This window comes from Falco biarmicus, chromosome 9 (genome assembly GCF_023638135.1).
Source record: "Falco biarmicus isolate bFalBia1 chromosome 9, bFalBia1.pri, whole genome shotgun sequence".
In the NCBI taxonomy this organism is placed as follows: Eukaryota; Metazoa; Chordata; class Aves; order Falconiformes; family Falconidae; genus Falco; species Falco biarmicus.
Window position 1 is genome coordinate 37,222,798 of NC_079296.1, and position 20,032 is coordinate 37,242,829.

General features: G+C 55.8%; 1 protein-coding gene across 3 annotated transcripts in view; it reads left to right on the top strand.

Annotated features, from left to right (window-relative positions):
• The window catches only part of CDH23 (cadherin related 23), a 213,468-nt gene extending 193,500 nt beyond the window's left edge, over positions 1 to 19,968 (top strand). For 2 of the 3 annotated variants that reach the window (XM_056352860.1, XM_056352861.1), the window contains exons 30-60: positions 1,292 to 1,513; positions 1,596 to 1,715; positions 3,920 to 4,100; positions 5,009 to 5,142; positions 5,384 to 5,593; positions 5,771 to 5,878; positions 6,424 to 6,526; positions 7,417 to 7,542; positions 7,629 to 7,832; positions 8,060 to 8,518; positions 9,390 to 9,506; positions 10,050 to 10,274; positions 10,357 to 10,526; positions 10,807 to 10,944; positions 11,101 to 11,220; positions 11,663 to 11,840; positions 12,512 to 12,723; positions 13,248 to 13,442; positions 13,757 to 13,867; positions 14,051 to 14,180; positions 14,360 to 14,623; positions 14,751 to 14,912; positions 15,029 to 15,285; positions 15,562 to 15,659; positions 15,760 to 15,880; positions 16,060 to 16,139; positions 16,457 to 16,497; positions 16,798 to 16,858; positions 17,271 to 17,400; positions 17,482 to 17,604; positions 17,785 to 18,970. In XM_056352860.1, coding sequence (XP_056208835.1) covers positions 1,292 to 1,513; positions 1,596 to 1,715; positions 3,920 to 4,100; positions 5,009 to 5,142; positions 5,384 to 5,593; positions 5,771 to 5,878; positions 6,424 to 6,526; positions 7,417 to 7,542; positions 7,629 to 7,832; positions 8,060 to 8,518; positions 9,390 to 9,506; positions 10,050 to 10,274; positions 10,357 to 10,526; positions 10,807 to 10,944; positions 11,101 to 11,220; positions 11,663 to 11,840; positions 12,512 to 12,723; positions 13,248 to 13,442; positions 13,757 to 13,867; positions 14,051 to 14,180; positions 14,360 to 14,623; positions 14,751 to 14,912; positions 15,029 to 15,285; positions 15,562 to 15,659; positions 15,760 to 15,880; positions 16,060 to 16,139; positions 16,457 to 16,497; positions 16,798 to 16,858; positions 17,271 to 17,400; positions 17,482 to 17,604; positions 17,785 to 18,288 — 5,304 coding nt within the window. In that variant the 3' untranslated portion in view covers positions 18,289 to 18,970. Of the gene's footprint in view, positions 1 to 1,291; positions 1,514 to 1,595; positions 1,716 to 3,919; positions 4,101 to 5,008; positions 5,143 to 5,383; positions 5,594 to 5,770; positions 5,879 to 6,423; positions 6,527 to 7,416; positions 7,543 to 7,628; positions 7,833 to 8,059; positions 8,519 to 9,389; positions 9,507 to 10,049; positions 10,275 to 10,356; positions 10,527 to 10,806; positions 10,945 to 11,100; positions 11,221 to 11,662; positions 11,841 to 12,511; positions 12,724 to 13,247; positions 13,443 to 13,756; positions 13,868 to 14,050; positions 14,181 to 14,359; positions 14,624 to 14,750; positions 14,913 to 15,028; positions 15,286 to 15,561; positions 15,660 to 15,759; positions 15,881 to 16,059; positions 16,140 to 16,456; positions 16,498 to 16,797; positions 16,859 to 17,270; positions 17,401 to 17,481; positions 17,605 to 17,784 lie in introns of all 3 variants that reach the window. The other variant, XM_056352859.1, reaches the window with a different exon arrangement.
• The last annotated feature ends 64 nt before the right edge of the window (positions 19,969 to 20,032 follow it).

Genomic DNA, 20,032 nt, shown 5'->3' on the forward strand with positions numbered 1-20,032 from the left:
TGTGAGGATTAAGTGGGCAGAAACCCTCCTAGGATGAACAGGAGGCAGACACAGGGAAGGCTAACTCAGAGCAGTGCTAGCTGGGGGAAGGGAATGGAGCTTTCCCCAAAAAAATGGGGAGCAAAGCATCCCCCTCCCACAGCCCGTTTACACAGAGGGAGGCCTTTACTCTGCCCTGAAATAGCAAAGCAGTGCCATGGGCTAGCTCACGTAACTCCTAGTGGAACTTTGCTTCGAATTCAAAAGGCAGCAACAAAATCTCCAGCTGCAGCTGCAGGTCACCGTTTCAAATTGGTGTTCCCTAGAAAGTGGAGCCTGGAGACACGTGGAGGTTTGCAAACCGCAGGAAACTTTGCTGCTAACCTGCTCTGAATTTGGAGCATGTAGTGTAATAGAAAAGTAGCTAATTACTGTGGCTTTGTGGTTTTTACAGCAAGCGCGTCTGATGTTCCTGTTAAAAGTGTAACCCTTGTCTGGCTGGAAGAAATTTCTTGCTGGGGAAAGGTGTAGGCACAAAGTCCAGAGACTCCAAGAAAATGGTTTATCATCCTGAGACCCCATGTCTGAGTTGAGCCTTCAGGCAGGGTGGCACGGTCTTGTCACCTCCCCCATCCCCAGGTGTGTCCCCATGCTGACAGGGCCAGAAGACAGCCTTCAGTAGCATCCACATGCCTGTGCAGAGCCACATACAGCTGGAAGAGGGTCAGGGCAGGCTGAGCCTGACTGGTGGTGAAATCATGGCCAGCGGGTAGACGATGGGACCCACAGGAGGTCCGTCTCGTTGTCTGAGATGCTCATTTTTGTTCCTCCCCTGCACCATAGCAGCATCATCTCCAGATGTTTTCCATCCTACCACATTGCCACCCACAGTAACAACAACCAAGGTGTCCCCAATGTCAAGGTGAGGACTCACACGTGTCTCCCCCAAAGGCAGTGAGGCACGATGGGTTCAGCCTCTGGCTTTCCCTCTGCCATGGGCTGCTCCCTGGTGTTACCAGCAATGGTAAAAAACGGGTGAAAAGGAAAGGGATCCCACAGAGACGTGCTTTGCTTGGGAACAAGGGTGTGATTTAATCTCTGTGTTTATCTCTGTACCCAGCCATTGCCTGGAGATGCGTCTGCAGCCGCGGCTCATTTCACTTTTAGCCCTGCACCTCGTCTGTGTCTCTTGGCAGGGTTGAGCCCACATTGTTCATTGACCTTGACAGGTCCAGCCTTCCCCAGCCAGCACCAGGGGTTGGCAGAGCTGATTCCTCTGTGGTGCTTAATGCAATGTCCCCATGTCCCACAGGCTACGACCACAGTGTATGTCACCGTCCTGGACGAGAACGACAACGCTCCTGCCTTCCAGCAGCAACTGTATGAGGTGACCCTTGACGAAGGTCCTGCCACACTAAATGCCAGCCTCGTCACTGTGCAGGCCCTGGACCAGGATGAGGGACCCAATGGCACGGTTGCATATGCCATCACCGAAGGCAACATCTTGGATACCTTCCACATCAACAGCACCACGGTCAGTAAGGATGCCAGCCCCATCCTGGATGTGTCCCTGTCCCACTCCCTTCAATCCCAGCTGCTCTCCCTTCACCTTCCAGGGGGAGATCCGCACAGTGAAGGAGCTGGACTACGAGATCAGCCACGGACGCTACACCTTGATCGTCACGGCCACTGACCAGTGCCCCATCTTCTCACACCGGCTGACATCGACTACCACGGTAGGGAGCTGCTGGCAGGGTTGCGACACCATGGCCTCTTTGGAGTTGTGGAGTTCCCCCTCATATGAGCAGTTTCACATCTCCTTCCCAGTGGTCACTAATTGCTTTTCCCAGCTGTGGCCAGTTTACCCAATTGCTGTGGGCCCACTCCCTCATGAAGTCTGCAAAACAGAGACATGGGCAAGGGATGCTCATGGGTTAATTAACTCAGTTATTTGGTCCTGCAAAGACACAAACAGAAGAAATTCCTACAACGGCTTTTAAGGTGCATTATGTTTTCTTTAAATGTCCCCTTGGTACTTTTTGCTTTGAAGGGTGAGTAGATAGTAAAGCATTACTATAGTATTAACTTCTGCTTCATCTTTATCTCCTCAGATTATTTATCTGCTTCTAAAATTCCTTTTTCATTCCTTGTATGGAGGCTGTTTATAGCTGCTAGTCATTTTTTTGTAGCTTTTCTCTATAGCTCTTCCATTTTTTCTGGGCCATGGTAACCTGAACTTAGCACACTGTTCAAAGCGTGTGTGTGTGTGTGTGTGGAGGGGGGGTTGTAGCACACAGACTAGCAGCTGCAAAGCAAGTGTTGTGCAGGAATTGAATCAGCTGATTATTTTTGGGTCCAAAACCAAAATTTGGCAGGTTGTACAGCAGACATGACCCATGCCAGATTGATTTTGGGGTCTGCAGGTGGAAGGGGTCAGTTAGATCATGCTTTACCCAGATACCAAGCCAAGCATTTTGTAGTTCCCTAAAAGGAGGTATTCTTGTGTGCAAAGAAAAAAAAAGTGAAACTGAAGGGGAGATACCAGTGTGGGAGATTTCCATGGATAAAATCTGTCCTCACAAGCCTGGCAGTACTGTGCTCCATGCTTGGGCAAATGGGAAGCCTTCAGACATGTGTGTCTGATGCTGCTGGAGATGCCTTCCTGGCCCAGGAAAACTGCGGTGGAAAGTTTGAGACCCAGGGTTTAACTGCCAGCAGGGAAGGCAGGCATGCTGCAGGCGAAGGCAGAGCTTTTCCTGCTTTTGACCCAAGCAGAGACATGAACTTGGAAACTCCTTCAGCAGCAGCTACCAAAGCTAGAAGGGATAGGAAACACCCTCCCTATGTGGTCCAGGGAGTTTGTGCCAGCACCATATGAAAACAGCTTTTGGGAGGAGGATTAATGATTATTTAAGATCCCAAGTGATGAGAAATCCATCACCATGATAAAGTGTGCCAGTGTTTGTTTTCTCCACTGCTAGGAAACGGGGCAGAGGCTCAGATACACTCTTCTGTAAAGATTAGATTCAGCCAAATGCCCATCTGATAGATTTTACTATCCTTTAACCCAGGAGGTCGGAATTCTCTTCATTTTCAGTACCTTTCTTGTAACCAACCGTACCACCAAAGCTTAGTATTTTATTAGCCACTGGAGACTCTCCTCCTCAGGCAGCATTTCTCCGCTGTGCAAGTTCCCCAAAGCCTAGCAAGGGGATAACGCTCTTTGCAATACAGTATAGTATAGAGCTATATAAATGTCTTCTATAACATGTGACTCAGTTAAAAACCAAGACTCAGGTTCAATCCCCAGCCTCACCGGCAGCCCTGTGGTCTGCTCTGTCCTAAAATTGTTGATGTTTTCCCCTTTTGAGATCTGTAGAATTGATTTCTAGCCAGCTAAATGTGTCATAGGAAGGGATGCTAAGAGGGGAAACGTGCCAATGTGTTGGTGGTGTTTTGTGTTGGAATAAGGACACAAGCTGCAAATTTTTTAAAGTTGACTCAGCATTAGGAACAAAGTCCTTGGTGGAAGAAAAGGAGTGAGCAAGTGTGCAGCTGGCTGCAGAGATTGGATCTCTCAGAACTCATGGCATTGGAGGTCAAATCCATGTCTGTGGTTTTGTCTATCCAGCTTGGGTTTCCGGATGTGAATGTGGAGAACATTTGAATTCTCCATCACGGTGTGTGGCCCAGTGGTTGAAAAGGGCCCCACCTGTGTGTGGCCGGAGTTTCATAGTGTCACTGTAGGATGGACATGATCAGGAATAACTGAGTCTCTGAACTGTGAGCTGGATGTTTGGTGGACCCAGAAAAGCCAGAAATACAGGAGGCGTTTTGCGATGTCACCCGTCCATGGCTTCCCATGGTCATGGCCAGCGGGCTGGTCTCCCCTTCCATCCCTCTCTTCTCACTGCCCTTCACCCTCTCACCGTGACTGCAGGTGCTGGTGAACCTCAATGACATCAACGACAACTGTCCCACCTTCCCACGGCCCTACGAGGGTCCCTTTGATGTCACCGAAGGGCAGCCCGGCCCACGCGTCTGGACCTTCCTGGCCCACGACGGCGACTCGGGACCCAACGGGCAAGTGGAGTACAGCATCACCGCTGGGGACCCCCTCGGTGAGCGGGGATATGGGGGCGTCCCCTCTCCTTCTGGCTGCCCCGTGAAGGAGCCTGGCTTGCAGGAGCTGGGTGGAAGTGTTTTAGAAAAGCCATCCTCCCTCCCAGCACTTCTGCGAATTCAGCCTTTCGACACCAGGAAATCCTGTTTTGAGCAACAGGAAACTTAACTCGTTCATGGCCAGCCAGTGTGTGACCGGGGCTTATGCAAGGGATGGGGGAAATCTGCTAAACATTTTGGGGGGGTGGGGTGGGGTGGGGGGTGGGGCGGAGAAAAAGAATACTGCAGAAAGAGCAGCCACGAGTTGCAAGTGCCTGGCCCCACATCCCCTCACCCCTGTGGGGTCTGCAGGGTGTTTGGGGACTGAGTTGCTCTACAACCCCTGGTGAAGCTGTATCTCCAGCCTCACCAGCACCCTGGAGCAGGTGGCAGAGGAGCTGTGGGCTTCCCTAATCATGGGGACATAGGGCTGTCCCTCTGTGAACAGATGGTGGCTTGAGCCCAGTCCTGCCTCCCAGCTAACCCTGCTGCAAAGCTTTGCTAGAACAGCCTGGAGGCAGCTCCTCGGCTTGGTGGAATCCATGTCATGTATCCCACCCTGCTCTGGCCATCACAGGGCATGGGCAGCTGCTTGGAGGGCTGTTGGCATCTTCAGAAAGGCCCAGCCAAGGGTTGTGAGCATTCTTATTTGCCATTCAACCCATGCCCTGCTCCTGCTGGTACCCGCGGGTGCATCCAGGATAGTCCCTGGCTACCACGACCGTCCTGTATCTGCAGTAATGGGGCATGGTTTTGTCCCCAAACCCACCATGGTCCCTGTCCCCCGGCTCCGAAACAAGCCGTTCCCTGGGGAGCCGGGCTGTGCACAGAGGCACGGCACGAGCCAGGGCCCCGCTGTCTCTGGCAGGGGAGTTTGTGATCTCCCCGGTGGAAGGGGAGCTGCGGGTGCGAAAGGATGCAGAGCTGGACCGTGAGAACATCCCCTTCTACAACCTCACCATCGCCGCCCGGGACCGAGGGGTGCCCCCCCTCAGCTCCACGGTGAGTCCCCCAGTGCTGCACAGGGGGGCTGCGGGGTGCTGTCCCCTATCCCCAACTCCTTCCTCCTGGTCTCTGTCTTCACTGTCCTCCCCTCCTCCTTCTTCCCCTCATCCCTGGAGCTTTCCTCCCCCAGACTGTAGTGGCCTGAGCAGGGAAGCCCCTTCTAACCCCAGGGGGCAAAAAAAGGATGGGAAGGATGGAAATAGGTGCCACGGGCCCATATCACTTCTCTCCCCGGCAGATCCTGGTGGGTGTCCGTGTGCTGGACATCAATGACAATGACCCTGTGCTCCTCAACCTCCCGATGAACCTCACCCTCAGTGAGAATGCCCCCATCTCCAGCTTTGTCACCCGCATCCTCGCCCAGGACGCAGACAAGGGGCCAAACGCTCTCCTGACCTTTGACATAACAGCAGGCAACACAGAGAATGCCTTCTACATCAACAGCACCGTACGGTCCGGGAGGGTGGGATGCTGGCACATGGAGGGTGGACACCCCTGGCCCTGGAGCCCTGCCTTCCCTGGGCACTTATGGGTGTCATCTGGCATCCGTGCCTTGGCAGGAGATGCCCCAGGGGAAGTGCTCCTCATGTCCCTTGTAAAAGTGCTCTCTTTTTTTTCTTGGTAGAGTGGCATCATCTATGTAAACCGCCCACTGGACAGGGAGCGTGTGGCAGAGTACAGGCTGACCATCACGGTGAAGGACAACCCTGAGAATATACGCAATGCCAGGCGGGTAATTATGGACGCTTCCGGGGCCTCCAGCAATGCAGGTGTCAGAGCGGATGGGAGAAGGGGTTCATGCCGAGGCCAAAAAGACAGTGCATTTACCCACAGCATTTCCAGTAACAGCCATGTCCACCAAAAGCATCTGGGGGTCACATAGAGGGGGCTGCAACCCTCTCCCCAGCAGAGAACAGGACCAATAGGATTTAGGGCAACTCCAACATTGCATACTGACCCTGTGCAACAGCAGTAGGTGTCACGGAACGTGGGACAAAGTTTGACAGGAAAGCTGCATAACCACAATGATACCAGAGCATCCTTTGGCCCTGCCAAGATGTCCCATGCGTCATGCTTGAGGAGTGGAGGCTGGGAAGGGATGCCCAGCCCCAGGGTGAGGGTCCCTGCAGACCCTGCAGTGTGATCCAGGGAGCACAGCGTCATGGTTGCACAGGGCTGCAGCTTTGACCAGCAGCAAGCTAGAGGTGGGAGAGATGGGAGGTGATGTCAAGAAAAGGATGCTGCGGTCATCTCCCTCTTGTCCCCATTTTCCTTTAGGATTTTGACCTGCTGGTCATTTCCATAGCAGATGAGAACGACAACCACCCCCTCTTCACCCAGAGCTCCTACCAGGCCGAGGTGATGGAGAACTCAGCCCCGGGTAGGTCTTTCTTTGCTCATATATGTGGCTCCTGGAGAATCCCTTTGGGGCCGGGCGAGGGGAGGTGTCTCCTGGCCGTGTGGAGGAGACCCGATGCTGAGCAGGGAAAGGCTGCAGGTCAGTGGGATGGGGATGCTGAGTATGAGGAGCTCCTGCCAACGGCCTGGGGAGGTCAGCACTGAGGAGACCAGAGCTTTGCTCTATGCTGCTGGTGGAAACCCTTCCTGGCACAGGTCAGGCACAACCCTGCAAGAAATCAGATCCATTTGGGAATTGCTCAGCGGCAGACAGCAAGAGGTGCCTGCGGCCTGAGCCGAGCGCTGGGGGCAGCCTTGAGAGCACCAACCTGCCCAATATCCCTGCAGGGGATGGGAAGCCATCTCTCCATCACCAGCACCTGGAGCTGCCTTGCTCCAGCGGTTAGAGATAAAGCAGACCAGCCTGTCCAGGTAGACATCTCCCAGCCAAAGAGCTAGAAATACTTTTTTTTTTTTTTTCTTTCTTTTTGCCTTCCTGCCATTTAAATTGCTCCCTGCCCAAGACCTCGGGTACCTTCCTGTCCTGCAATCGAGAGACAGCCCAGGCAGAGGGTTTGGGTGCCTGCAGGTGATGCCCTCAGCGGCAGGGTGCTGGTGCCGCCCATCTGATGGATGTGTCTGTCTGTTTGTTTTTAGCCGGACGTCCCACTGCCTCACCTGGGCCTCACGAATCGGTCTGCAAGGCTGCAGCAGCTGCCCCCTGCCCCCGCTGCCTCGTACCCTTCGAGGCCCCTCTCTGTCACCTCCTCCATCCATTCATTGCTGTCCCTCATGCATCACTGGGGTGGGAGGGGGATGGGGGAGGCTCTGCAGGGGTCTGCCACCCACCCTAACCCTTATCATCCCATCCAGGGACTCTGGTCACGATGCTCAATGGACCCATCCTAGCTCTGGATGCTGACCATGGCAGCAATGCTATCGTGACCTACCAGCTCCTGGAGGCATCTCTGGACGTGTTTGTTATTGACAACAGGACAGGTGGGGTGGCTCAGCGGGTCCCAGCTCCCAGCCCAGGGCCATCAGGCAGCTGTGGGGTCTGTCACTGGGCTTTTCCCCCTCTCCAGGTGTTGTTTCGGTGAAGCCTGGCAGTGTGATAGACCGAGAGGCTTTGCAGGACCCTTGCCTGGAGTTCACGCTCGTGGCTCGTGACGTGGGGGGGCTGAACAGCACTGCCAGCCTGGTGGTGACCATCCTGGATGACAATGACAACCGCCCCATCTTCCAGCCAGCATTCATCACGGCACGGCTGTTGGAAAACAGCCCCCCAGGTCAGGAGAGGGCCGGGACTGGACGTGAGGGTGGGTGATGGGGAGACCTGGGTGTGCCCCTGGGACTGTGAAGATCCAGCTCCATTGTCAGGGTTGGCCAGCATGGGGGTGAAGGGAAAATTTGGGAACTGTGGCTGCCCACACGGTTTGACAGTATTTGCCTTGTGACCAGGGGCTTGTTGCTGCCTCCAACCCTTGCTTGAGAGAGCTGTTCCCCCGCTTTCCAGGCTTCTCCATCCTCCAGGTGACAGCCACGGATGCTGACAGTGGCCTCAACCAGCAGCTGGATTACCGGATAGAGGGCGGTGGCCAGGACAGGTTCCTGATTGATGCCACCACGGGGGTGATCCGTGTGGCCAACATCACCATCGACCGGGAGGAGCGGGATGCCTACCGGCTAACGGTGGTGGCTGTGGACCAGGGCACGCCAGCGCTGTCAGGCACTGCCACTGTCAGCCTCTTCATCGATGACATCAATGACTGTCGGCCCGAATTCATCAACCCCATCCAGACTGTCAGCATCCCTGAGTCGGCCAACCCTGGCACCGTGGTGGCTGAGGTGGCTGCCATTGACCGGGACCTTCACCCTCGCCTGGAGTACTACCTGCTGGAGATCGTGGCCCGTGATGACACGGATGCACTGGTGCCTGAACAGCAAGGAGTATTCACAGTGGATTTTAGGACAGGTAGGAGAGCGGGAAGGGTGGCACGGGCAGTGTGGACTCCTCTCCTCGCTTCTGCTTCTTCTTCTCTGCCTGGAGGTAGGTGTCTGAGGCATGGAGAGATGATGCTCCTCTCCTGCCTCCCCGCTGTCCTCCTCCTGCTGCCCTGTCTTACCCTGTCCTGTCCTCTCTCCCTTGGCCAACCAACTTAACTAACCCTTTTCTTTCCTTTCCGGCTCTCAGCTCACCAGGTTTGTCTCTGTGTCTGTGCTTGTTTCTCTCTCCGTGCCATCAATCGCCTCCCTCCATCTCACCCATCTCCATCACAGGTGGCTCTGCTGCAGGCCGGGCGCTGCTCAGCCTTGGCAGACTGGACACAGGCACCCTCACTGGGGGGATCAGGGGGGACTCCAGGGTAGATGGTGGGCTCTACCCTCAGGGAAGGAGGGCCAGGAACTCCCTGCATCTGTTTTGGAAGCACAGAGCTGATCCAGGAAACTAAAATGCCCTCGTTGTAAGGGTTACTGGGCAAGACTCCTAAAGACGCCAGAATGCTGAGCTAAAGTGGATGGAGTTCGGCAGAGGAGCAGCAGCAGTTGCTCCCAAACCCCTCTTGTCCACACAACATAAACCCTTACCCCAGCTGAGGCAGCATGAGAACCTGTTAGCTGGGCAGAGTGGAGCAGGCAGGAAGGCAGGAGATGGAGAACAGGGGGAGAAAAGTTGTCTTCTCCTGTAGCTACCGAGTATTTTCCCCATTTAGCCTTTGGGAAGAGGCAGGAGAGCAAGTGCAGCAGAGGTTGCAGCAGTCGGCTGGTACAGACCAGGCTGCTGAGGGTCCTGAATGGAGGGGCACAGGCACAGCCTGTGACCCCCACCTTTTTGGGGTTCCCAGGAGCTGTGAAGATCAAAAGTCCCCTCAACCGGGAACTGGTGGCCACCTACGAGCTCACCATCTCCGTCCATGACAATGCCAGCGAAGTCATCGACCGCTCAGTCAGCGTGCCCAACGGTAAGCGTGGGCTCTGCCCACGGAGCGCAAGGCCAGAGGTGGCAGCTGCCAGGGGCTGGCACAGTTCCCCTACCTCCCTCTCCATCCTGACAAGCAACATTTCCAGTGGGAGCAGTCCTGGGCCAGCTCCCATCAGGTTCGGTTTCTCCTCTGGGCCCTCCTTTAGCGAATGGCTCGGGCATCCCAGGGATGGAGAGAACTATTTGTCCATAACCTTACCATGGGAGATGCCCACTTCTTCATTACTAACCCCATCATGTCTTGCGACCCTGCTCCTGGTAATTCCAGGCCCATGTGTGAGAAGGCACATACAGATCAGGAGTAGGTCTCAAGCAGGTGAGACCATGTTATGGCCAGGTCAGGGCATAGCAGCTTTGCTGAATATTGTCATTTTTCTTGGTGAACTAGCTCCATTTAGTTGGCTTTTCTGGAGTTTCATGCTTGTATATTTACAACCCTCCTTTCTCCCGTTCTTCTTTCCCTTCTCTTTCCCGCTTGTTCTCTGCCTCTTCTCTTCCCCCGTGGTCTCCACCATGGCCACAGCCAAGCTGACAATCAACGTCTTGGACGTCAATGACAACACGCCCCGCTTCCGCCCCTTTGGGGTCACCTATTTCACTGAGAGGATCCTGGAGGGAGCCACACAGGGCACCACACTCATCTCCATCTCGGCAGTGGACCCAGACAAAGGTGCCAATGGGCAGATCACCTATGAGCTGCTGAACCTCTCCCCAGAAGGCTATGCCTGCCTTGAAGACCAGTCAGCAGGTTGGTGGCCTTGGGAGCTGGGAGTCTGGGCAGGTCAGTGGCCTGGGGCAGGTTTCTTATTTCAGGGTCTCCTGTCCTCTAGGGAAGGTCGTGGCCAACAGGACAGTGGACTACGAGGAGGTGCAGTGGCTGAACTTCACCATTCGAGCCTCTGACAACGGCTCTCCCCGCAGATCTGCCGAGATCCCTGTGTACCTCGAGATAGTGGACATCAATGACAACAATCCCATTTTCAGCCAGCCATCCTACCAGGTAAGCTGGACTCCCTTGTTCAAGTCCCTGTGGGGCTGGGCAGTGCCTTCCTTGTGATGACAGGCACAGAGCTGGGGGTTGTCCAGGGACACCTTCTCTTCCTCTGTCGGTGGTTGAACCATATGAAGAAGATGGTCAACCCACCAATGTACTCTGTGTGAACATCTTGTTCTGGGTCCAGCTGTGCCCACCCCTGGGTGTCACCCTGCACCCTGGCTTACTGCCCAGTGAAACAGCAAGTGAGGGAACAACCCGTCCTGCCTGTTCCCTTTGCTTGCAGAAAGCTGTCTTTGAGGACGTGCCGTTGGGTACAGTCATCCTGAGGGTCAAGGCCACAGATGCAGATTCTGGGCGTTTTGCTCTCATCCAGTACAGCCTGGGGGACGGAGAGGGCAAGTTTGGCATAAATCCCAACACGGTAAGGAACAAACCAAGGCTGGGACAGAGCAGGGGAAGGAGAGGGATGGCTGACATGGTCCCACCTTGTGCCTTGCTCCCACACCTCACCTTCTGCCCCTTCTCGAGTACCTGCTCTGCCAGTCAAGGTCTACCTGAAAGTCTCTGTGTGCTGCAGGGTGACATCTATGTCCTGTCAGCCCTGGACCGGGAGAAGAAGGATCACTACACACTGACAGCTGTGGCCAGGGACAACCCTGGGGATGTCTCCAGTAACCGTCGGGAGAACTCTGTGCAGGTAGGGCTCTCCTCCCACCACCCCTCGTGTGATGGTCACCAGTAAGAAGGTGTTAAACCTCAGGCTTTCCTTCCCAGCAAGCTTGCTGGTGGCTCGGGGAGGAATTAGCCAGAAGGAAGAGTAGGTGACCCCAGAGCCTGTAGGGTAGATGGTGCAGGGCACTTTGTAATGTGGGAACAGTGTGTCAGCAGGAGGGGACAGAGCGGGGGGGGGCAGGGGAGGGTGACATGATTGTCTGCAAGTGCTCCAGCATGAATGGGTGTCCCGGCCATGGCCACCCCCATTGTTGGAGGCAGGAATTCGGCTAGCAGATCTACACGAATAGCAGGAAGGGCACTGCGCGCCGGCAGCGGAGCCGTGGGTCGTGGCAGGGATATGGCCCCCAGGGGCTGCCCAGCTGTCTCCAGCCTCACGTCACCCAGCTGGCTGTGCTTTGTCAAAGGTGCTGATCACAGTCCTGGACATCAATGACTTCAGGCCCCAGTTCAGCAAGAGCCAGTTCAGCACCAGTGTCTATGAGAATGAGCCAGCAGGGACCTCGGTGATCACAATGACTGCCACCGACCTGGACGAAGGGGAAAACGGGATGGTGACCTACAGCATCGAGGGCCCCGGAGCAGGTAGGTGCTGCTGGTGAGGGGCTGCTCCCCAGGGAAGAGGGTTATGATGAAGAACAATTAGAGGAGATGTAGGGGCCAAGCTTACATGCCATGTCCCACAGCTGGTTTGAAGCAAGGTTGTGCGAGCGCTGCCGGGAGCAATGCTGAAAGCATGGAGTTTTCAGTATTGCTCCACATCTCCCAGTTCCTTGTGGCGTGACATGTTGCAGCCTTGCCTGCCTTCATCCTCCAGCCCAGCCTTGGTTCATCCTCTTCTCCCCCACCCCAGCAGGACTTTCTATGTACACAAGTGTGTCTTGTAGCAAACCCACTGCATGCTTTAGAGGAAAGCTAAGAAGAGCTAGGAGGAGGTTGTGGGTGGATACTGGTTGTGCCTGTATCTCTGCACACCAAGGAGTGATAGGAACCAGGCAAAAAACAACATAAATGTAGAGGGGAATGGCAGAACATTCATTCTCCCGAGACTCATGGACTCCTCTGACCATCAGCCTGGGCAGGTGCTCTGAAAAACCCTGAGACCATTCACACACCTGGCCTCAGGCAGCCTTCATCACCCCTTGACAGGGATTTCCCACCAGTGAGGGGTGTGCTTCAGCGGTATACTGGTTTCTAATTGTAATTTATCTGACGTGAAGTGTCCTGAGTCAGAGGTGTGTTTTTCCTGCCCCCAGAGGCTTTCAAGATCAATAAAGACTCTGGGCTTGTCACATCCCGGCGGCGCTTGCAGTCCTACGAGAGGTTCAATCTCACCGTGGTGGCCACGGACAAAGGGCATCCTCCTCTCTGGGGGACCACCATGCTCCACATCGAGGTCATCGACATCAACGACAACCGCCCTGTCTTCATCCGCCCACCCAACGGCACCATCCTGCACATCAAGGAGGTAAATCCTTTGGGAGGGAGCAGGGCTTGTGGCGTGCCGAGTCTGTGTCTGGGAGCGCTCCTGCCTACTGGTGGCAAAATCCAATCTCCAACTCTACCGGGGACGGAACAAGACCTTGATTTGACGGGTGGTAAGAAGGTTTGGGTCATGAGGCTGGGTGATCAACAACAGCCCCTCTCCATACGTGTGAGTGGGGGTGCTGGGGAAGCTTTGGGGAACAGAAACACCAGCAGCACGCAAATTAAACAGCCAGTCTGCTGAGCCTATTTATAAACAAGGACTGAAATGCTGACATTTAAGATGTTTCTCCTTTCTGGGAAGCCAGGCTTGGCTCAGCCAGTCCCCAGCACCTGCACGGAGCAGCCACCCTCCCAAAGGGAATGATGGCTTCATGTTGCCAGGCTCCAGTTGGGTTTTGGGGAGCGGGAGCCTGTTGACCCCAATACAAAGGGGTCGGAGGGGCAGGGGGGAGTGGAGGGCTCAGGTGCAGTGCCGGGGCTGAAGGGCTACGTGTGTGCAAGCAGGAGATCCCCCTGCGATCCAATGTCTACGAGGTCTACGCCACGGACAAAGATGAGGGCCTCAATGGAATGGTGCTCTACAGCCTGCTGAAAACTGGGGCAGGGAACAAAGACTGGGAGTATTTCAGCATCGACTCAGTCAGCGGGCTGATCCAGACGGCCATGCGGTTGGACCGGGAGAAGCAGGCAGTGTACAATGTAAGCCAGGCGGCAGCGTGCCCGTGGGGTGGCCAGGATGGTCCTCGAGGCTGTGGGTCTGGTGTGGGGCTAGCAGGATGCAAGGGATGTGGTGGGGATGGAGTCAGCTGCCACAGTCGTGAACTTGTCACCCCTTAGCAGGAACTGGGTGGTTATGAAGTGGCATCGGAGAGTTGCCCCCTGGTGGGCCAACTCCCAGTTCCCTGTTAAACCCCCCAAAAATCCTCCACCACCCAGCTGTCCCGTCTGTCTGTGCCTCCAGTCCCCTGGCCCGTGTGGTTTTGCCCAGGACGGCCTTTTGCCTCTCTCCCCAGCTGATCATCGTGGCCTGCGACCAGGGCCAGCCAGCCTACGAGACCATGCAGCCCCTGCAGATCGCACTCGATGATATTGATGACAATGAGCCCATCTTCCTCAGGCCACCCGTAAGGCGTGGGATGGAGGGGGTGGGACACAGGGCATGCAGGGATGGCGATGTCGGCAAGCACGTGTGATGGAGCATGCATCGCTGGGCATCACCATGGTGGGGAGCACAATGGGATCTGTCTGCTTTTATTTAAAGCCACCTCAGTGCTCATAACACTCCCTTCTCCTGGGGTCTCTGGCAGAGGGACAGTCCCCAGTACCAGGCACTCTCCGTCCCTGAGCACTCACAGCCAGGCACCGTGGTGGGGAACGTCACCGGGGCAGTAGATGCGGATGAGGGCTCCAACGCCATCGTTTACTACTTCATAGCAGGTGGGTGCTGAGCCAGGAGGGGACGGGCAGCTCTGCATTCCTCAGCACACCCCTTCCCAAGGGTTTCTGTCGCTCCCATCATCTCCTCATTGCTTTTCTGGCCTGGCCAACGGTCAAGGTGGCGTTTCAGAAATGCCAAGCCTAGAGGGGAATAACTGGCAATCCTTTTCTACACCCAGCTGGGAACCAGGAGAGCAACTTCCAGCTGAGCCGAGAGGGGAAGCTGCAGGTCTTGCAAGACCTGGACCGGGAGAAGGAGCCATACTACTCCATCATCGTCAAAGCATCCAGCCAGAGGAACTGGTCCCCTCCCCAGGACCAGCAGGCGGGCAGAGCCCAGCCCTGGGACCTCAGTGGGGACCTGACCCTTCAGGAGGTGCGGATCTTCCTGGACGACATCAATGACCAGTCCCCCCAGTTCACCAAGTCGGAGTACACAGCGGGTAAGGGGTGCCAGGGGCTGGGGGGGGGCACCAGGAGCCAGAGATACTCCGGGGAGAGTCCAGCAGATGAAGGGGCAGTGAGAGCCAGCCCAGCCCCAGGTTCCTGTCCCATCTCTCTCTCTCAAAGGGGTAGCCACTGACGCCAAGGTGGGATCGGAGCTGATCAGAGTGGTCGCAGTGGATGCCGATATAGGCAATAACAGCCTGGTCCTGTACAACATCTTGGGCATCCGCTACATCAAGCATCAGTCCAATGACTCTGAGGAGGTGGCCAACATCTTCAGCATTGGTGTGTACCCTGCATGCTGTAGGAGCATGGCATCAGGGCCAGAGACATCCCTGTGGGCAAAGACTTCCCCGTGGTCAGGGTCACTAATCCTGGGCTTGTGACCATCCTTTCCCCAGGAACCCTTGATGGGATCCTGCGGACCTTTGACCTCTTCACGGCCTACAACCCTGGCTACTTTGTGGTGGACATCATGGCCTCTGACCTGGTGGGCCACAATGACACAGCCATTGTGGGGATTTACATCCTACGTGATGACCAGCGGGTCAAAATCATCATCAATGAGATCCCCGACAAAGTCAGGCAGTTTGAGGAGGAGTTCATCAGCCTGCTCTCCAACATCACAGGCGCCATTGTCAACACGGATGATGTGCAGGTAACCACCCCTGAGGTTGCTTGGAGGGGTAGGTAAGCTTTCACATGCTGGTTGGGAGATCTCCTTTGAGGGTGCCCTGTCTGTATAAACTGTAGACACCCCTGAGCTCTGAAGGTGACAAATAACACCCCAGGCTGGGGTGTATTGAAGGGGTTCAGACCAACCCCATGCCAAGCTTGAGGGTCTCTGGCCACATGAGCACGTCAGGGCATGCTTGGGAGATGTCCTGGGAGGAGACACCTCTCCCACACTGCAGACCTTGCGGTCTCTCCCCAGTTCCATGTGGACAAGAAGGGTCGGGTGAACTTCGCACAGACAGAGCTGCTGATCCACGTTGTGAACAGGGAGACCAACCGCATCCTGGATGTGGAGCGGTATGTCACCTGGCCCATCACCCAGCCCATCACCCAGCCCGTTGAGTCCTTGGGGAGCCTCATTAACAGCAAGATGCCCAAGCAACCCTTCTCTTCCCAGGGTGATTCAGATGATAGATGAGAACAAGGAGCAGCTGAGGAACCTCTTCAGGAACTACAATGTGCTGGATGTGCAGCCTGCCATCACTGCCCGGGCCCCAGATGACCTCTCAGCTCTGCAGGTAATAGCACAGCTGGGGCTGGAGATGGCTGCTGCTCACAGGTGGGGCACTGTCCCTTCCATCCTCCATGGCCCTCCATGGACTGGGGAGATATTTCACCCAAATAATTTCAGGCAGGTGCCCACCACTGTATGCTGGCTTCATGCCAGAGGTTGCCACTACCCTTCTGTCTCTCCTAGATGGTGATCATCGTGCTGGCCGTCCTGCTTTTCCTGGCTGCCATGCTCTTCATCCTGATGAACTGGTACTACCGGACAGTGTAAGTAACGCCTGGGCTCTGCCCCACTGGCCGCAATCTCCTGATGGGCCAGGGGGCACCTGCGTGGCTGCTCCCGGCCCTGGCGGGGCTGGCAAAGGAGCTTCCCAACACCTTCTGTGGCAGGGCTCAGCTTGGGTTCAGAAATTGCCCTTCTTCCCCCAAAATACAGTGGCTTTAACACTGATAGTGCCCCTCCCCTGCAAGTTTTCCATCCTTATTGCTACACGGGCTGTTTACAGGTTTATTGCAAATCTGTGTCCCCCTCTCCTTTTGAGCATCTTGATTTTCTTCCCTGATATGCTGTATTTCTTTCACAGGCACAAAAGGAAATTGAAAGCCATAGTGGCTGGCTCCACCGGTGAGCAGTGTTTGGGGTTTTCCAGCTGCATGGACAGCAGGGTGCATGAAGAGCACGGAGGGGGTACAGAGGGAGATGCGGGAGATCTCAGTGGGGTGCAAATCAGAGGTGACCCTGCCCAGCAAGGCACAATGCAGGGAGGCTTTTCTTAGCATCCAGGCTCCGCATTATCAGTGTGTTTCTCATGCCACCGGTGCCTGTTTGGTCACTGCATTTCCCCAAGAGCTAAGTGCCATCCTGTGGTTTGACGATCAGCCCACCAACATGCCACGCTGTAACCCCTGCTCCTGCCTTTTGCAGGGAACAGAGGCTTTATGGACATCATGGACATGCCAAACACCAACAAGTACTCCTTTGATGGGTGAGTCCTCCTCTTCCTTCCCCTTGCCGGTTTGCCACCTTGCGGGATCACAGGCTGCTCCCTGAGAGAGGATGCCTGTGTTTTGCAGCCAGGGATGCACAGGAGGCGGAGGCATGATGCCTCTCTGCTCTGCAGAGGGACGGAGCCAGCCATGCCATTTGGGGCATGACTCTGGCCCTGGGACGCGTGCTTACCTCGAGAGCTTTCAAAGACTTTGTGCTTTCTCCTGTGACTCTGTCTCTGCCAATACTGGCCAGGCTTGGGGTAAACAGAGATGATGGGCAGGTGTCACACGTCTGGATCCTGCACAGGCCAGGAGGAGGCAGCGCAACCTCAGCATCCTGGCTCTGGATGGGGTTGGGGGTGCTGCCCCTCTTGTTTGTGCTGAAGGCTGCTCCTCTCCCCCGGGCAGGGCCAACCCGGTGTGGCTGGACCCCTTCTGCAGGAACATGGAGCTGGCAGCGCAGGCGGAGCACGAGGACGACCTGCCGGAGAACCTGAGCGAGATCACTGACCTCTGGAACAGCCCTGCCCGCACCCACGTGAGACATGGCCCCCACCGGGACCCCTCCTCCCTGCGCCCACCACCCGCACCGCCTGTCAGCCACTCTCTCCTCCCGCAGGGTACCTTCGGCAGGGAGCCTTCCGCAGCCAAGCCTGAGGATGACCGCTATCTGCGGGCCGCCATCCAGGAGTATGACAACATTGCCAAGCTGGGGCAGATCATGCGGGAGGGACCCATCAAGGTGAGTGTTGAGTGTGGGCACCCTCCACCAAGGGGGTCTTCTCCTACCACTACAGTTTCCAGGTTCTCGGCTGCAGCACCAGAGGGTCACGTTGCTCAAAAAAGTGCTGGGATGAGGCCATCCCCCCTGTGACCAAACCATCTCCTTTGGGTAACCCATCGTCTCTCCCCCTCCACCCAGGGCTCTCTCTTGAAGGTGGTTCTGGATGATTACATGCGCTTGAAAAAACTCTTTGCCCAGCGGATGGTGCATAAGGCCACCACCAGTCAGGGGGACCGCTCCTCGGTCTCAGAGGTAGATGGGCTGTGCATGGGCGCGGGGAGATGCTTGCCGTGCCCTCTGGGATGCAGTGTGTCTTCCTGGCCCCACAGGCCGCGGTTGCTCCCCGTGGCTGCAGTCCCCATCACTCGGTGGTTCCCTCATTCTCTGCTTGGCCAAAATGAGCCAGGCGCTGGTTTTCCACTGAGGCTGCCAGTTCCCTGCAGTACCCCAGCTCTCGTGACCCCCTGTGTTTTCTCTGAGCATCAGAGACTTCTCCTTCAGTCTCTCCCACGGTGGGGGAGGACCTCCCTCTTTGGAGGGTGGGCTCTGTCCATCACCTCCCCCTCTCTCTCGAGGCTGGCCAAGAAGCTGCAGGTCCCTGCATGCACACAGGGACATCTTCCCTACCCTCTGCTTCTCTAAGCTTAGCAACTCAGCAGGTCTGAGGCAAAAAGGCTGAAATAGAGGGTTTTGGTGCAGGAGGGCTGGTGTTGGGGACAAGGAACTCCTGCAGCCTTCCTTCTCTTCATGGGGGTGCAAAACTTGGGGCAAACAGAGCAGAGGAGAGCAGTGGGATGGGAGACACCTTTGAGCCCTTCTGCCCCCCATCCCTCCTCACGCTTATCCCCCTCCAGCCTTCCCTCAACTCCTTTCCTTGTCTGCCTCCTGCCCCACCACCCTCACACAACCCCAAATCCCAAACCCAGTCCAAACTCCTCCTTGGCTGCTGTGGGACACACTACCCAGCTGGCAGCTGATGCCTGAGCCGGGATGACCACCCAGCAAGTGCTCTGGCTGGAGATCATCATTGCACTGGTGATCCTCATCACCGTGGTCTGAGGCTGCTTCAGAAGACAAGGGTCCCATCCCTCCCGCTGGGCTCCGCCATTGCAGGAGGTTTGGAGACGTGGAAGCCAGGATCTGCTCCGGCTGCTATTGTGATTCCCCTGCTCCATGAACCTTTTGCAGCTGATCCAGAAGGAGCTGGAGGAGGAGGAGGAGGAGGAGCGCAGCCCCAGCCAGGGCAGCCTTCGCTTCCGCCACAAGCAACCAGTGGAGCTGAAAGGTCCCGATGGCATCCATGTGGTGCATGGCAGCACAGGCACGCTGCTCGCCTCTGACCTCAACAGCCTGCCTGAGGATGACCAGAAGGTGCTGGGGCGCTCGCTGGAGACTCTGACCGCCGACTGTGGGGGCTACAGTGACCACAACGCCCGCACTGAGTCAGCCAAGTCCACCCCCCTGCACAAGATGCGGGAGGTGATCATGGAGAGCCCTCTGGAGATCACAGAGTTATGACGAGCGGTGGTGCTGGTGGTGCTCCTCTAGGCAAGCCGGGGCCAGCAGGGATGAAGCACGGACCAGGGGGGCCGTGGCGGGCACTGTGGGCACCCCAAGACCAGTGCTTGGCCCCCTCCTTCACCTGCAGAAGGAGTCCAGGCCAACCAGTGCAGTTTGCTCTGGCAGCCTTGGAGAGCTTGGCCCCAGGAAAGGGCTCTCAGGACCAGTATGCTTTTACTCACCTGTCATTTATCCATGAAAGCATTAAATTTTTTTTATTTTTCTTATTAAAAAAAAAAAAGTTTTTTTTTTTAAAAAAAAAAAGAAGAAAAGCTAAATGAATCCAATGAGTCCAGACTGGACAGGGGTGAAGGTGCAGGATGATAAGCCGCTGCAGCATCCCCAGGCGCAGGCTGGAGACAAGCAGCCATCACACCTCAACCATGGGCAGAGGGAGGGCTGGGACAGCATAGGGAGGGGCTGTGTCTGGTTGGCATAAATGTCACCTTTCCAGCAAGGAAGGCCCCCCCAGAAAAAAAACAAAAAACAAAAAACAAACAAAAAAAAACCCCAAGACATTTCTCCATTTTGCTGGCTTTACCAAAACATGTTGCGACATTGAAAAAGAGAGAGACTGACAATAACTGGGGCTTCTGGATGTGGAGTGCTTGTGCGTGTTTTTTCTTGCCCTTTTCTTTCCCCTTCTCTCTTGCTTTTGGGTTTGTTCGTTCGAGGGTTTGTTTCCAATCGTAACCTTGTGGAGAGTTTCGGGCACGGTCTGTTACGGGACTCAGAAATACACTGTCTATGGTTTTGGGTAAACTGTCTGTCATCCTTCCTCCCCAGCTCTACTGTGCCAGATTCATCATACCCAAACCTCCTTTTG